This window comes from Populus trichocarpa, chromosome 2, assembly GCF_000002775.5.
Source record: "Populus trichocarpa isolate Nisqually-1 chromosome 2, P.trichocarpa_v4.1, whole genome shotgun sequence".
In the NCBI taxonomy this organism is placed as follows: Eukaryota; Viridiplantae; Streptophyta; class Magnoliopsida; order Malpighiales; family Salicaceae; genus Populus; species Populus trichocarpa.
The window spans coordinates 14,437,084-14,453,158 of NC_037286.2; the positions used below are offsets into that span (position 1 = coordinate 14,437,084).

The 16,075-nt window shown below is 35.5% G+C and overlaps 1 protein-coding gene and 1 non-coding gene across 14 annotated transcripts; both read left to right on the plus strand.

The window, feature by feature from the left end:
• The first annotated feature begins 1,194 nt into the window (after positions 1-1,194).
• Positions 1,195-7,277, plus strand: LOC18096404 (B3 domain-containing transcription factor NGA1). 13 transcript variants are annotated; one of them, XM_052450740.1, is made up of 5 exons: positions 1,196-3,406; positions 3,901-3,933; positions 4,058-4,129; positions 4,703-6,831; positions 6,917-7,277. In XM_052450740.1, exon 1 carries the CDS (start codon positions 2,093-2,095, stop codon positions 3,332-3,334), a length of 1,242 nt encoding a protein of 413 aa, XP_052306700.1. In that variant the 5' UTR covers positions 1,196-2,092; the 3' UTR covers positions 3,335-3,406; positions 3,901-3,933; positions 4,058-4,129; positions 4,703-6,831; positions 6,917-7,277. The 13 variants fall into 13 exon arrangements, with proteins under 13 accessions (XP_052306699.1, XP_052306701.1, XP_052306700.1 ...); XM_052450738.1 differs by having other exon boundaries at positions 4,058-6,831; XM_024596089.2 differs by having other exon boundaries at positions 1,197-4,129; positions 4,703-4,819; positions 6,671-6,831.
• A 3,071-nt stretch (positions 7,278-10,348) lies between these two features.
• Positions 10,349-13,288, plus strand: LOC18096405 (protein ARV 2). Its single transcript, XR_008058430.1, has 6 exons — positions 10,349-10,509; positions 10,606-10,653; positions 10,738-10,938; positions 11,536-11,602; positions 11,759-11,834; positions 12,559-13,288. It is a non-coding gene; the product is annotated as a protein ARV 2 (transcript).
• Positions 13,289-16,075: the final 2,787 nt, after the last annotated feature.

Sequence of the window (16,075 nt, forward strand, 5' to 3'; positions counted from 1 at the left end):
TATCAGCAATGAAAAGTCCTTAATGGATTTTTCGTTGCTAATTAAATATGTATTGAATTTTAGTTTTATTGTAATGAATTAGACAGTTGCTCCTTATCTTATTCGATTGGATGAAAAATCAAGAAATCATGATTGAGTTTTGTTCGTCTCTATCAAGTTGCTGAAATTTTCATAAAGTCTCTTAAAACTTATTTATTCTTTAAAAAGATGATTTCTTAGTGTATGTAAAAGAACCTGTTTATAGTATTGTTAAACAAAGTATTTAAGAACATCAAATTAAAAAAACAAATTGGTAGATAATAGTAGGAATTCTTGATATAAAAAAAAAAAGATTTATGTGCTGCAATGTCCGATTAATGTATCGAAAATTCGAGAGCTAGCATTGAATATTAATAAATAATAGCATGGAATGTTAAACATGTAGTGTTTCTAAGAGAGAGTGCATGAATGACCCAAACTCCAAGAAACTCTCTATACAAGCTAGCTGACGTTTTCTTTTGATGCCCCGTTCGCCTTCCAAAGCTTTATTTGGAGTGATTTCTGCATCTGAAATATTGCGAATATATGTTCTTTTTTTCTTTTTTGTTTTGATCCCTCTTTATTACACTTGTATCATGTGTTGATTTATTATTTTTAGCATATTAATTTCATTATTGACTCGGGTTTGAACCTTGCTTACCATGCGCTCATTGACAAATTCGTTCACAGGGAGCACTTAACCAAGACAAAAGACAATATTCTACAGCACGAAAGCTGAAAGTTGACATTGTTGATTTCAACCCCCCTTATGTCGAGAATAAGAATTTCAGGAGTTATTTAACTTACGATAGTTCTAATAAACGTGGGATTGATTCTAGTTAGTTGTAAAATCAAAATTGTATCCATGGAACTAGGAATTTTAATCTGGGGAGCCGAAATAGAGGAAAAAAACTTCACGGGGAGCTAAAATTTTGTATTTTGTATTTTTATTGAACGAGAAGGATGGAAAAAGGCACCTATTAATTAATAATCAACCATATATTGGGACATGAATGCGTAGATCGAAGGCAATAAGGTCTTATAAAGAGCAGGAGTGGAGAAACCTAAATGGGTTTGGTTTGTTGTGCAGTCAAGCACGAGATAAAATGGAGGAATCTGTGCCCACTAGCTAGGATGAGGATGAGAATAGGAGGGCGCCAGGTCGGTCTGTCTACCCTCACTACCTTCTCTCTCTCTCTCTCACTGCCAGGACCAGCACACAATTTAATCAATGGCACCGAAGTCAAAACTCAAAACCTAACTTGAACATACCCTTTCTCTAGTAGCAACTGGCCTGTAGAAAAAATAGAAGAAACCCCAAAAATAACCATAATGATGCATGTGACTTGAAAGTAAAAAAAGGGAGGAAAAAAATCATCTTAAGCTGATTGCTAACTCCCTAATGTATAGAGAAAACCCAAGAATGATGAAAAGGACAGAGCTCACATGAGCCGAACCAGATCATCCATGGGCCCATACGCACAAATCCTCTCTCAATCCTCAATCCTCAATCCTCGAATCCTCATGGGTCTTTCTTTAATAGCAGAAAGAAGCGAGAAAATATTTGTGGTTCGTTGCTTGTAGAGAGAGAAGATTTTAGGAAACTATAATTGGGAAGCAAAAACCCTCATACAACACCTCTCTCTCTCTCTCTCTGATGTAGCTAGGTCAACCACATGATGAACAGCTTGCCTTCTTTCTTTCTAATATTGAATTACCGTATGGCTTGTCTTGTTTAGGGTTTTGAGTGTTTTGTTTTTATATTTTATTTTTAGTCAAAGAAGAAGGCACCGACTCTTTGGTTTGTATTGAGCTAGATGATTGCTCCCCCTTTGCTTCTCTTCTTTGTGGCCTCACAGATTTTGAAAGAGAAAATCTTCTAAACAAGAAACCAAATCCTCTAGAGCAGGTGAGGTAAGGCCTTGTTTGTGCTCAATATTTCGCTAAAAAGTCGTAACCCCACTTTTTTCTTCTTCTTTTCTTTCTTTCTCCTCAATCATCATTTCTATTTTGGTTGTTGGATTTCAATTCTTCAAGATCTACTGTGATCATAAGAAGCTCTTAGTGGGTCATCATGAACTTCGTTGAAGGAGAAAGAGGGGATTTTGATAAAGAAGAACAAGGAGAAGAGAAACAGGAAGGAGAGGAAGCTGTGAAGACAAGTAAGCTCCTCTTTTCTTCTCCTTGTACATCATCTTCTTCTACCAAGTACACAAATTTTCTTCCTGAGCACCACAACATGTGGCCTGGTTCATTTGATCAGTCACAACAAGATAGCAAAACCCAAGAACCATCTCTCAATTTTGATAAGAAGCTAGAGCTCATGGAATTATCACTGGGAAATAACAATGAAACTGAGAGAACTAGTGCCGATGCTGTTGTTGGTGCTAGAGAGTCTATTGAGAGAGAGCACATGTTTGACAAAGTAGTGACCCCAAGTGATGTAGGCAAGCTAAACCGTCTTGTTATACCAAAGCAACACGCAGAGAGGTACTTCCCTCTTGATTCTTCATCGAATGAAAAAGGCCTCATCTTGAACTTTGAAGACCGGAACGGCAAGCCATGGCGGTTCCGGTACTCTTATTGGAACAGTAGTCAAAGCTATGTAATGACCAAAGGTTGGAGCCGGTTTGTAAAAGAAAAAAGGCTTGATGCAGGCGATATTGTGTCGTTCCAACGCGGTGTTGGTGAGTCAGGCAAGCATCGTCTGTTCATAGACTGGAGACGCAGGCCTAATGCACCAGATCCAACAACATTCTCACATTTAGAGCTCCAAAATCAGCAACACTATCCACAGTCAGTGCGGTGGGGCAGGCTGTACTCCATACCCCAATCTAATTTATCCATGCAGCAACCTCAATTGCGACATTTGAATTACAGCATTCATCCTTATCAACAACAGCAATATCAGAATCGTAATCATCAGAATCATTATCATCAACCGTCTACGATTAGTTATGGCACTTCAGCGCAGTATTACTTAAGGCCACCAGAGACACTTCAGATTGGGGCAATGCATCAACAAGCTGGAGGAAGTCATGTCCCACTGGTGATAGATTCAGTGCCAGTTGTTCATGGTAAAACTGCGGGGAAGCGGCTCAGATTGTTTGGTGTAAACATGGATTGTCCTACACAGGATGATGGTCAGTCATCTTCGATCACAATGACACATGGCACAATGGGTTCATTCTCTTCTCATTTGGCTTCATCTTCTCTCCCTCCTCCTCTCCAATTAAGGGCACCCACTAGTGCCCCAATGCAAGCTGAGTTTTCAAAGAAAGGAAAGAATTCCTTATCTTTTGATCTGGATCTTTAATTAATCACATATGAAGATACCATTTCTTCTGTTCCTTCACATCTGATTTCTCAATATGGGTACTAGATTTAGGTAAGAGGCTTTCAAGAAATTTTCAAGTTTAGCCTTTTTTGAGTTTCTTTTTGTTGATTGTTTAAATATTGTCAGCAAATTAAAAGATGAGGTTTTGGGTATATTGTGAAGATCAAAAGATGGAAGAGTGGTGCAAGAAATGTGGAGTTTGAAACACGCTTTCAATTGTGTATAATGCATATATACAGATAAATATCAGAATATTTCCATCAATGTTTTTCATTTAGTGACTGGTAGCTTAACGTATTGCAATATATTGACTCTATACATGCAATGGACTCTCCCCAGTTTGTTTGGGTTAATTTCTGTTCCCTCTTTAGCCATCAACTTCAAGCTTACTCTCTCTCTTGATGACAGCATTTTATGGTACATTGCTAGAGAAAGGATATAAAGTGGAAACTTCTTTCCTATTTCTCTTCTTCTTTTTTTTGTTTTGTTTGTATTACCTCATTGGGTTAATATTCTTGGTGATGCTTAGTTGAGTTGGATTGCAGGTTCCGCGCAGAAAGTTTTCAGCAGCTGTAAAAGTTAGCTTCTGTATTCTTACTCTTTTTTTACTTTATTTATTTTTTAATCAATCTCTCTACATCTTAAAAACTACTACTAGCATTGTTACATTTCTTTCTCCGCAACACGATGTTTCTTTTACAGCCACCTTCTTGTCTTGATTGCTGCAAACACAAACAAAAACTGCTTTTGTGTTGAAAGAGATTTATCAATAAGGTATCGTGATACCACCGAATCTTTTTAAGCGGTCAAGTGCTTTGTTTAATGTCTTTTGAAGCCCATTTTGCGTATGGAAATCTGAGGTTAAAGAGAGCACTGTATTCTGTGTGTTTCAGTTTTTATATGATGGTTACATTGTATATTTTATGGTTCTTAGTTTAGAATCTAGCTCGCTCTAACATTGCTTGCATTGGCTACCCTTTCTAACTTTAGCGGTAGAAAAATTAATGGGATGGTCTTCAGCAACTTTATGTTTTTGTTATTGCAAAATCCGACAAGCATTAATTCTTTCTTAATTCCTTGGTTTGATCTTGAAAGTCTAAAATTAACTACTGTAGTGATTCTATAATCATTCTATATACGAATTCTCAATTAATCATGAAAGAGTTATGAATCCTTGCTTCTCGTTGAAATTCTGGATTTTTCTTTTTAGTTTTTCCAAGCACTATATCTAATTTCTACTGATTACAATCGTAGCCTTGTTCGATTTGATTCGGAAATGATACACACACACACACACATTGATCCCTTTTTATTTTATTTTCATTTTGTGCGTGTGTGTCTGTGCAGATGATGAATATGGGATTCAATATGCATCCTTCTTTCCATGATAGCATCTTCACAACCCATAACATTTTGTACTGAGCTTTGGCTCTGTCTGTGGTCAAGACTGCTGTCATTTCGAAGGTACAATTACTGCCTTCACGGATGGTTCCTGAAAGTTCCTTTTATGGTATGTGCACTGCCAACAAATCTTCTCCTAGTGCTTTGATGTTTTTGTTCATACTTCAAAACCTAATAAATTAATTTCATCGTGTTAGAGAGATCATATCTTCGGGAAAGCTGCTAAAATATTCTGTTTCTAATTGCACAAAAGATCATTAATTTGGGCATTGAGCTCAAGAGAGACCACGTTAAGACCCCTAAATCTTCAAAAATATTATAAATCTTTGGAATTGGTTCTTCAATTTATGGAAGTTTGATGGATAGCGTCTCTGTCAGAAACTCTGCAGTTTTTCACCTCATGTGGTCACTACAAAACACGTACCGGTCATAAAAATAGAATCCAAAAAATCTTTGCAAACAAATCAACTCTCAATTAGGGAAGAAAATGACTGTAATTAATATAACAAAAACAATGATAGTAATAATTAAGTACATTAAGAAGAAGTTAATTAGATCAATTCATGCACATGCATGATTGGAAGCCAAAACTATGTTTTGGTCGGAATACGTATACGTGTACCTACGCACACTACATGTTCTTTCACATGTGATTACTGTTAGTAATTCGATGAGTACATGTAATTAATTATGTACATTGGTATACTTAATTAATTTGAGAAGCATGACGTTATGGTCAAAGAGATTGTTGTGCCTAAGATATTGTTTGAAGCCGCAAAACTCATCCATTGATTTGGACACCTGATCAGTCACGACTTCAACTAAAGTAGTTGGAGCTTTGATAATTTAGACAGTAAAACGGCCTCTTTTAGACAATTGTGGAGATTTTATCAACTTTTGGCTAATAAGAAGATAGCCAAAAAAGTAGAAAAAAGAAGAAGAAGAAGAAGAAGAAGAAAAGCCATTAAAGCACGGCTCCTGCAACCAAAAAAAAACGTGATTACGGCCATTGACTATGGATCCATTATATGGAACCAACTGTTTTTCACTAAAAGAAAACAGAAGACATTCATCGAATCAAATTTAAGCAGTTGATTAGCAATAATATTCGATAATTACTGTATGTTCAATGTAAAATTGCTCCATAAAGCTATATATAGAATTACACATTTCTTCTTCTTCTTCAGACCAACGATGTTTTTGTATGTATGAGAGTCCATTTGCTTTGCATGGTAAAAATACCTTTGGGAATTGGTGATAAAATTAGTTGAATGTTTTCCCAATTAGAAAATACTGTCCACGATTAGAGATAAATAACGAATTATAAGTTTTTCATTATGAAATGGAATAGGGGATTACAGATTCAAATTCGAATATATCACAGAAAGTGAAGATTTAATGATGGGATATGATATCAACCAAATCCTGAGCAGATATATACTTCATGCTTCTTTCATCAGAATCATGTGAACAAATCTAGCTGATATATTATCTTAGTCATATTTTAAGTAAGCTATCCACATCCAGACTAATGTAATCACAGATATATATTCTTTCTTGTGACCTGCCCTCAAATTCAAACCTCAGATGATTAGTGGGGAGGAAATCCACTAAGCACCAGATTCCAAAGTGTCTTATGATTTGTAGCAAAATTAATGTATATGTTGTTGATGTGTTAATTTTAGTGCAGGTAGAGGAAGGCATTCATGGTAACCATATATGTCATCATTTTTATGTTTTCACAGTTTGTTAAATTCTTATTATCAGTTGCTTGCACAATGGGATTATGTTATTAAATAAGCCTTTCAATCTATCATTCCTTCTATATATGATCATCTTGTCGGTAAGTGTTTTCTTAATTTAAGATGATACATCATTAATTGATTCCTTCTTAATTAAGTTTGATTTGTGCAGCCCTAAACTGAGTTCCATGATCTTACACCGATCGTCCTCGTGCTGCACGTATCAGAAATGCTCTATTATACATTTTGCATCCATAGCAAAACGATGATATATATATTTTTTGAGGAATAGAATTGGCATGTACAATTTCCCTCCCAGCTAGCTAACCTACTGTAAGAAATTGCTGAGAAGTTCCTTTTATATCCGGATCAGTGGTTTAATTTCGAGATATATTCTTAATTTATGTTTCTTCTACAGTTTGATTATGAGAATGCAATCGCCGAGTTCGAAGGCAAGCTCTAGCTAGCTAGGATGTGTACCCGTTAGGGGGTTGCAACTGATCAATCTTTGCCATATGAGCCAAGAGCTAGCAAGCCAAGCTTTCTGATGTAAACAGCTGACCACTGCTGCTTGTAATAGCACATGTATCAGAGTACTTTCAAAAGAAACGGACGGCATATACGTGCCACCCACTTGTATTTCTTGGGTACTATTTACCTAATTTGGCCTCAAACCTGTACACTTGTTTCTTTATATATGCTTTTACTCGGCTTTCCTGATCGAAGCAATGTTACATTGAAAATAATCTCGAATCAATGCAGAATATTATATTATCTCATGTTGGGAATTGTGCCACTATATATATATATATATAGGAATCATGCCACTACCTAGCTAGTTTTCAAGCGCAAGCTTTGAGATATAGTTAAAATTCCATACTGTAGATGAACAGAAATAGCAGCTAAAGAACAACTATAAATGGTGAAAACAGGCACATAGAGGTGCACTGCTGATTTCCCTTTGTCTATGTCCCCGGCCTGATCTTGTAGATATGCTTCAAAGATGCCGAGCTAGAGTCTACAGTACCATGCATTTATAATTGAGAGAAAACCCAGAACAGCCTGCATGCTTACCCATCTTAATTACCATTGATGCACAATTCCTGCAACTGTATACTTAGCTCGATCATGAGAGAACGGGGCTATGGGATGGTGCACACAACACGGACCAAATTCAATACGTCTTGGTGGTGTGGGACATGTACACTCACAGCTTGCACTTAATCAATATTGCTCCATACAAGTATTCTCAAAATAAATAATAAAATGAAAATGAAAATGAAAAAAGAGAGCTACCGCATACAATTCAGTAATGGCGGGGTGCATGATATATTAAAAGCTAAATAATCACACTACATCTGATAAAGCTAATGAATGGAGGATGCTGGGAGATGTATTGGGGCAATAAACATGTATATATATATATATATAGTCGTAAGAAAGCACCATGGGCACAATTATATACTGACATAAAGATTCATCAGCAACTTGGTCCAATTATTGTCGTAAGAGATTCATTGATTTCTCTCACAAGATTCCTATGCTCAAAGTCTTGAAATTGAAGTCCCCTCCCGGCCTATAAAGACAGTATATGTAGGTTAGGTTTAATAGGCATAATTGATGATGATAAAGAAGCTACATGTGTGAGCCATAGCTGGTACAAAGGAAAGCAAAAGAGATTAAAGTTGCTTCACTGTTTAGTCCTTTGTTTTTTTCCCAGTCTCAAAATTAGGAACGGGGGTGATGTACAGCACTGGTATACGTGTAGCTAAACCTGCATGGACCACGTTCTTGTTTCTGTGCATTTATGCATCAAGTACCGCATGCCCTTCCCTCCTATTGCTTTCTCCTTTCTCTGGTTCACCTCTCTTCCTGTGCTTTAACTTCTTTAATACGAAAATAACTTGAGAGAATGATCAGAAGCCATTGGGTTGCGCTAGCTGAATTGATGGGTTTTCGTCTTCATCGATCCACTGTAATCATTTTTTAAGACTCTGCACGTAGTTGTTGCTGGTCGCTGTGCATATATACAATATATTAGCGCTAAAATCACAGTAAGATCATGCGACCATTTCTTCTTCATCTTACTCTCTTGAGACCATCGATCGACCACCCACCCATTGATGGAGTACATGTAATCCCATTAATGGCTGGTAATCTTTTATTATTGAGATTAGAGCACGTCATAAGACAAGCCATCTGAACAAGGAGTCCAGTCCAAGAGCAGCTAGCGTCGATGGAGGATGGATTGGACCTGGCTGTCTCTGTAGCATATATGGCTTTAGCTAGCTCATTATGGCGAGTAATTATAAGCAGTACGTTTCTGTAGCTTATCAAAATCGAATAAATTAGAATAAATTATATAGTGAATGGGATACGATAAATAATTAAACCATTCTTGGGATTTTAAATATGTCAATAACTTAACCCCCTTCGTCTTATTTTTGTTGATGCATCGATCGCTAAGCTGTCTTAGATTTTAATTTAATTTTATTTTTAATAAAAAAAAGGAATGTTTTTAATCTTGGAATTTTCAAATCTAATTTAATTCCTAATATTCACAGTAGTCTATCATCCTATCTAATTTTTCTCCGCACTAATTTAGAGGGATGATTATTGTTTTGCTCTCGTCAAATTAATTTTGTTAAATCCTGTTTTGTTTTTGCGGTAAAAATATTATTTTTAAAAGATTAAATTTTTTTATTTAAAAGTAAATTTTTAATGTTTTTTATAATTTTAATGTGTTGATGTTAAAAATAAATTTAAAAAAATAAAAAAAACTAATATATTTCTTAAAAAAATAGAAAGTAATGAACTTAAAAGCATGTAGCTCGTTAAAAAGTGTTAGCATGAAGGTATTAAAAAAAAAAAAAAAAAAGCAAAAGTATTGGTTGGAGGTAGAAAACGACAGGGTCAGAGTAGTTCGAATTTCAAGCCATCAATTACTCCGACAACGCCCGAAACAGACACAGAGTGATCCGAGGCACCAAGAATCTGTCCTAACTTCCAATCCTTTTTTAGCTATGTCGATCGAGGGTATAATTATGCTTGCATGGCATGAGTGTTGTAATTCCTAGGCGTTCTTAATAAAATTAATTAGTCTGCTATTGATTTGAAACGCTTTTGAAAAAGGTCTTGAGGGAAAATCTTAGGCTCGGTTCTAGCCTTGACCCAAGAGCCTAACAAAATTCTTGACACAACTCATCAACGTACGGCTCTTCTAGTTAGCAGATGGAGGGCCTCTCTCTCTCTCTCTCTCTCTCTGTATATGCAAACTCTTGATTACAGAAGGATGGTGAGGTGAGAACTTGCATTGAGAACGTTAGAATAATGATACAAAAATCAAATAATAAAAATCTTGTTCCCTTTTCAACCTTAATTTATTTTTAGTTGTTTTAATTTTAGAAATGTTCGTCCACAAAGAAATTAAAAAGTTGATTTTCCATAAAAAATAGAGAAAAAGATCATTTTTAAACATTTATTTTAGTTTAAGTAATAAAACACGAACAGAGTATAACTCTCTTTTTTTAACTAAGGAATTTGAAAATCAAACTTCAGCTACTGAGTCTCTAGAAATTTGAATAAGGCATATGTATCTCCTTTCGAGCTCAAAAAATTAATTATAAATTTAGAATGGAATATGCTTACGATCATCAATGGTTAAAATTTTGGAAATAATTTTTTGTCATTAACCAAAAAAAAAAGCAATCATCCATGAGAAAGATATTCGCTTTCAGAAAAGGCAAGGTCCATATTAGACCCATTTTATTTGGGCTTATGCCCCAAATAGATAAAGGTTGGAAGAGAACACACACAAAATATATATAACAAAGGGGGGAATATATATATATATATATATATATATAAAGGGGGGAAAGTTGCAGAAAGCATGCAACTCAGGGAGCGAGAGAGTAGTTAAAAAAGATGGAGCATAGATGTGTAGAGTGTGGATTCCCGATAGAAACTCTTTTCGTCCAATACTCACCAGGCAACATTCGACTCATGAGATGTGTAAATCTCTCTCTTACTCGTTTATAAATTTTATTTTCCATTTTAAATTTCCCAACTTTACCTTTTTTTTTTAGAAAAAATATGTTCCTGTTGCAGGCGAATTGCGAAGCAGTTGCAGACGAGTACATCGAATGTGAATTCATGGTGAAATTCTTATACCCTTTTGATTCTTGACTTGCTATTTTTATTTTTATTTTTTTTGGCGGGGGGGGGTGTTGATGGGTGAAGATTATTTTGATTGATTTGATTCTGCACAAGACAAAAGCGTATAGACATCTTCTCTTCAGTGTAATCAATCAGCGTAGGGTCAATTTTGAGGTATTTTCTTCTGCAGATACTCGTGGATGTCTTTGTTGGAAACTTTATGTTTATCTGTGTTTTTCTTCTTTCAATGAGGCTGTTGCTAAACACATCGATTCAAATCTCCAGGTAAACGTTTGCTTCAGTATCAAGCTGTTTATTTCTTTAATTTACTTCTTGGAGTTGCAATATTACGGGTGTGAGGCCCTAATAGCAATTGCCATGTGTGCTGCTCCTTGTTGTTTTGGTTCAAGCTCATAATGGAGATTGCCTGGGGGGAGGCTTTAATTCTAAACTAGTATAATTATCTAAAAAACTGGTCTCATGTGTGAATAATAATTAACTGGGATGGATGAAGACATGGTGACAGAGGTTTAGGTTTGTGTGAACATTCACTACTTGTTGTATGTACGATACATACACCTATCCTCTATTTGAAACTAGAATCTTAGTATTATTTATATGGATTGATCAGAAAATAAAATTCAATATTTTGCACTATTATTTATATGGATTGATCAGAAAATAAAATTCAATATTTTGCACTTGCAAGAAGTTAGAGGTATTCATAGTAAGAAGTTAGAGGTATTTGTTTGGGAGTTTTTATGAGAGAGTTGGGTGATACAGATGTCTAAGATCATTGAGGAGAAATGGCCAAAATAAGGCAAGATAGAGAAAAGTTGTTTTTGTTACCAACTTTGAGATTTATCATGCTGCTGTTGGCAGGTGCAGAGACATTTTGCTTGCAGTCCTAGTTTCAAGTCACTTCAAGATTTTTCTTATTGCCACAATGGTATGGCTTCTTAATGTGGCTTAATGAAAAGCAAATTGAACATAACTTTTACACTTTCAGGCTTTCAGCTTCTATAATCTTCTAAGCATTGGTTCTTGTTTAATGTATAAGCTTGAGTTTGGTTTAATCTAACTTTTCTGAATATTCATTTTTCAGGTTTGGGAATTTCCGTTTTCTGTAATTTTCATCATTGATTTATTTGTTTTATCATCCAACACAGTGGCATTAAAAGGTTAGATAAATCATTTATTGTCCTATACAAGTATGCTTAACCTTTATTCATCACTTTTTATGGTAGCACCATGCAAGTTGTTATTGTTATATCATGCTTGTGTTGATGCTCAAAGAAGTCTCAGCATATACTATTGTGTAGATGCTGATTTTTCTAATTACAGAAAAACATTCTATGGACTGGCATGAATCTGTTGCCTATGTTTGAGTATGAAACAAAAACTGTAGACAATTATGTAGCAATATATCCCAAATGTGAACTGTCAATACTTCAAATATAGCATATGGTTGCTGTAACAACTGTAAGTATTTATTTATTTATGTCATTGTTATATTGAAAATATCCTTAGCTGAAAGCTGAGTATCCAGGTCTGCAGGTATTTGTATGCACAATTAGCAGAAAGTTCAAACATTCCAATTGACATATAAGATATTTAGAAATGTACTTTAATAAATTTATTACTCATTCTAGTTTTCTGCTGTTTCAGCTCTTAATACTGAAGTTCCCAAATATTTCGTTGAATATTGCCCGCTTTCCTGCTTTTGTGAAGTACATTTATCATGTGGATTTGTTCTGTCAAATGTTAGAACATTGCTAGTTGATTTTTCTTTTCTTTTCTTTTCTTTTTTTCCTTTCTTTTTTTTTAGTAGATTCTTGGTGGATTATTGATCAAGTTGAAATGAGCATTATAGTTTTACACACTTTTGCTCTTTTTATGAATTAGTGATCAGTGAGTCAGCTTTGAATAGATGCATTGTGGCCTGCTTCTGTGCACATGCTGCTAAGTTGCTTGTCACTCAGATATCCACTCAGAGATCATTGAGATTTTAAATCATCGAGTATTGTTCATCTTCCTCGTATTCAAGCACATCATGACACGCTAGCCATTTTGGTTAAAATGCCAATTTTGGTTCACTGCTGAACATGAGTTGTGCAAATTTGATAGCCAAAATTGCAAAAATCAACATTCTGGAAATGTGATTGTGTCTTGGAGCCCCTTCAAAGCTGCTTGAGTCTTTTTAAAGCGGGCGCTCTTCTTAGTTATTGGAGTGACGAATCTGCTGATAAAGCATGCACGCACCGAAGTGTCCTGTGGGAGAAAGCAGTGAACGTTTAATGATTAAGAGCATTGCAGTGAAATAGCAGCCACATCAATGCAAGTGATTCAAGGGAGTCAATTTTGTTAAAGAGCTGAATGGTTTAAATTGCAAGCCACTATATATGCTTGCTCCGTGCACCCCTTCCCATGAAAGTTAGTCTTACCGCTCTACTGCAAGATCGGTAGCAATATGACCACTCATTCTAGTTGTATGTTCTATCTCTATTTTTTCAGCTGGGGAGAAATTTCATTTGTAAGTTTTTCATGTCTTTCTTTCGGTTCTTTGAAATGAATTCAATTTGCTATTCAAATTAAGATTTAAGAAAAAAAGGTAATTGAGTTGGTTTCAGTTCCTATGCTACTCGTTTCACCTTCATCACAGGCCTGAATATCAGTATTCCCATCCCCCTTTTCCTTCAATTTACAGACAGTGAGAGCCCTCTGCATGAGTTCAAGAACAAAACAATGTATGCGCCAGTGAGTTGCATGAATGTGAGCCACCTATACATAATACTAAATTTCTATGGCAGAAGAAGGGAAAGAAAAGAGCACAGAACAAACAAAAATCATACACTGAAACCACTCCTACTACCTGCATTTCGTTTAATCACCTCAACGACCTTCCTATACACAAGTAGAAAATTCAATTGGTCCCTTCTGTTTCTTTAACAAGTAATTAAGCTTGCAATCTCTGATGAACTGGGTTCTTTTGACAGAGGTGCTTGGAACATTCTGCGCAAGTTAAAACTTCTGAACATGGACCAATTATTGAAAATCAAGCAGAAAACTCAAAGCATTTGACTTTTGAGACTACCAATTTCATATCATTAACATTCAAATAAAAAAAAATCATATAATCACAAAATGTCACAGGAGAGATTCCTGAACCCCCACAGTAAAAATATACAACCAAAAACCTCATTCCATGAAGACCCGGCAAGGAGAGTGAAGTGTTATAAATACCATGGATAATCCATTTAGTCTTAATACCATCAGGGACACGACCTTCATGAAAAACCAGAGTCTTTTTTGTTCCAATCTCTTCCTTGGTTCGCCTAGTCTTTATTTTACGATCCCTTCCAGTTGATTTCCAGTATCCAGCTTTTGTTGCTCTGTTGACTCTTCGGCTATTAGGATATTTAGGTAGTGTTTGTTTCGAAGAACTGAACATTATAATTTGTTGTGGAGTTGTTTGATGCACTTTTATACAGTATAAATATTAATTTTTGTCATGTACAATGCTATTTTAGTGGAGAAGTTTTTGTCTTACTAAAAGGGATAATTCAGCTTAATGGTAAGGATAAAAATAGTTGTTATTATAGTTTTAAAACTTGACTAGGAGCTGACCTGGGGCAAGACCAAAGACGCGGGTTAAGTTGACCATTGACCCGAGTCAACGCAAGGATAAAAAAGGTTATTGTCATAGTTTTAAAACTCGACTCGATCGAGAGTTGAACCGGAATGAGGCTCGAGTCATGGGTTGGGTTGACCATTGACTCGGGTGAATAGAAGGACAAAAATAATTATTATTATAATTTTAAAACTTGACCCGAGGGCAACTCGGGGCCAATCGGGACTATTGACCCAGGTTAAAATCAGGATAAAAATTATTATTATCATAGTTTTAAAACCTGAATCGAAATTAGGCTTAAGGTCGGGCCCGAGTCACGGGTCAGGTTGACCATTGATCCAGGTCAACGTAAGGATAAAAGTGGTTATTATCATAGTTTTCAAACCTGACTTAAAGGTCAACCCTGCTAGGCTCGGGTCACGAGTCAAGTTGACCATTGACCCAAGTCAACGTGATAATAAAAATGATTATTATCATAGTTTAAAACCCAACTCGGTGGTCGATCCAGGACCAGGCTCGGGTCACATGTCATGTTGACTATTGATCCAAGTCAATATAAGAATAAAAATTATTATTATTATAATTTTAAAACTCAACTCTATAGTCGATTTAAGGCAAAACCCGGGTCGCGAACCAGGACCATTAACCTGGGTTAACTTGGAGGTTGACCTTGTCAGGTTGACTCAAATTCAAAAACAAATATAAGAGCCTCGTTTTGACCAAAGAAATATATAAAAAAGGTCAATAGATTTTTTACTCGTATTTTATTTTGGGTTGATCCAATTTTTTAACCGGATCATGTCAGATCAATCCTTTCTTAAACTCAAAACAGTCTACACCTCAGGTTGATCAAGTCCCGGCTAATATCTAGCAAAGACAAAATAAAACAAATTATCCAATCCAATCCAAAACACAACAAACACAATACAACATAATTATTTGTTCAATCCAGTAATATCCAGTCCAGTCCAGTCCATATTGTCCATCATACGTAAGAGTTAGTATAAAATCACCCTCTTTCTATACTTAGAAGAGCTTAAGAAACAACCAAAACGTTGAAGATTCTTAAACAAAACAAGGGGAAAAAGGATGGAGGTCTTTAAACTTTACTTGGCAATTCCCGAGGCTCAAACATGCAAAGATCAGCTTCAGGAATGTCATTGTCAACAGAAGAATCAGAACCATCCATCTTGTGTTTGATGGGATCATGAGAAAGTAACTGATGATTTCTTCATCAGCTGGCCGGAATCCGAATCCAAGTGTAGCTAAGCTTGCTTGAGAAGCTATCGGAGAATGAAGTGGTCAGAGGGCTAACAAAAATTGGATTCGGATTTGGGAAAGCCACATTTTCGAGTGCAATTGAATCAACTGGAGCCCTACTCCAGTGACGTGTCCTAGCAAACCCCCTGGTCCAAATTACCATAGTCTTAACTATGAAGCTGCCAAGTGTGTTTTTTAAGAATTACAAGATCGATTGATGAAAAAAAAAGCAAAACAAGGACTTCTATTATATTTTATTTTTTTTGTGATCAGATTTATTTAATTTTCTTAATTAGATTACACGAGAAAAAAAATGGAAAAAAAGTGCTGAACTGACAAGAAAAAAAAAAAACCATGTTCAATTTATTTAGTACAGAAGGTAATTAACAAAAACGTTTTATATACTTTTTCATTTGAAAATTTGAAATTACCATAACTTAAAAATTATCCATGTCCGAAAAGAGCTAGGAGGCCTTGGCATTAAACTTCCCCGACAAGTTTCTCCGTTTCTTTTTTTTTTTCCCCTTAAAT

Excerpts from the sequence above, each read along its gene's own strand:
- LOC18096404 (XM_052450739.1), top strand. The coding sequence starts at position 2,093 with ATGAACTTCGTTGAAGGAGAAAGAGGGGATTTTGATAAAGAAGAACAA.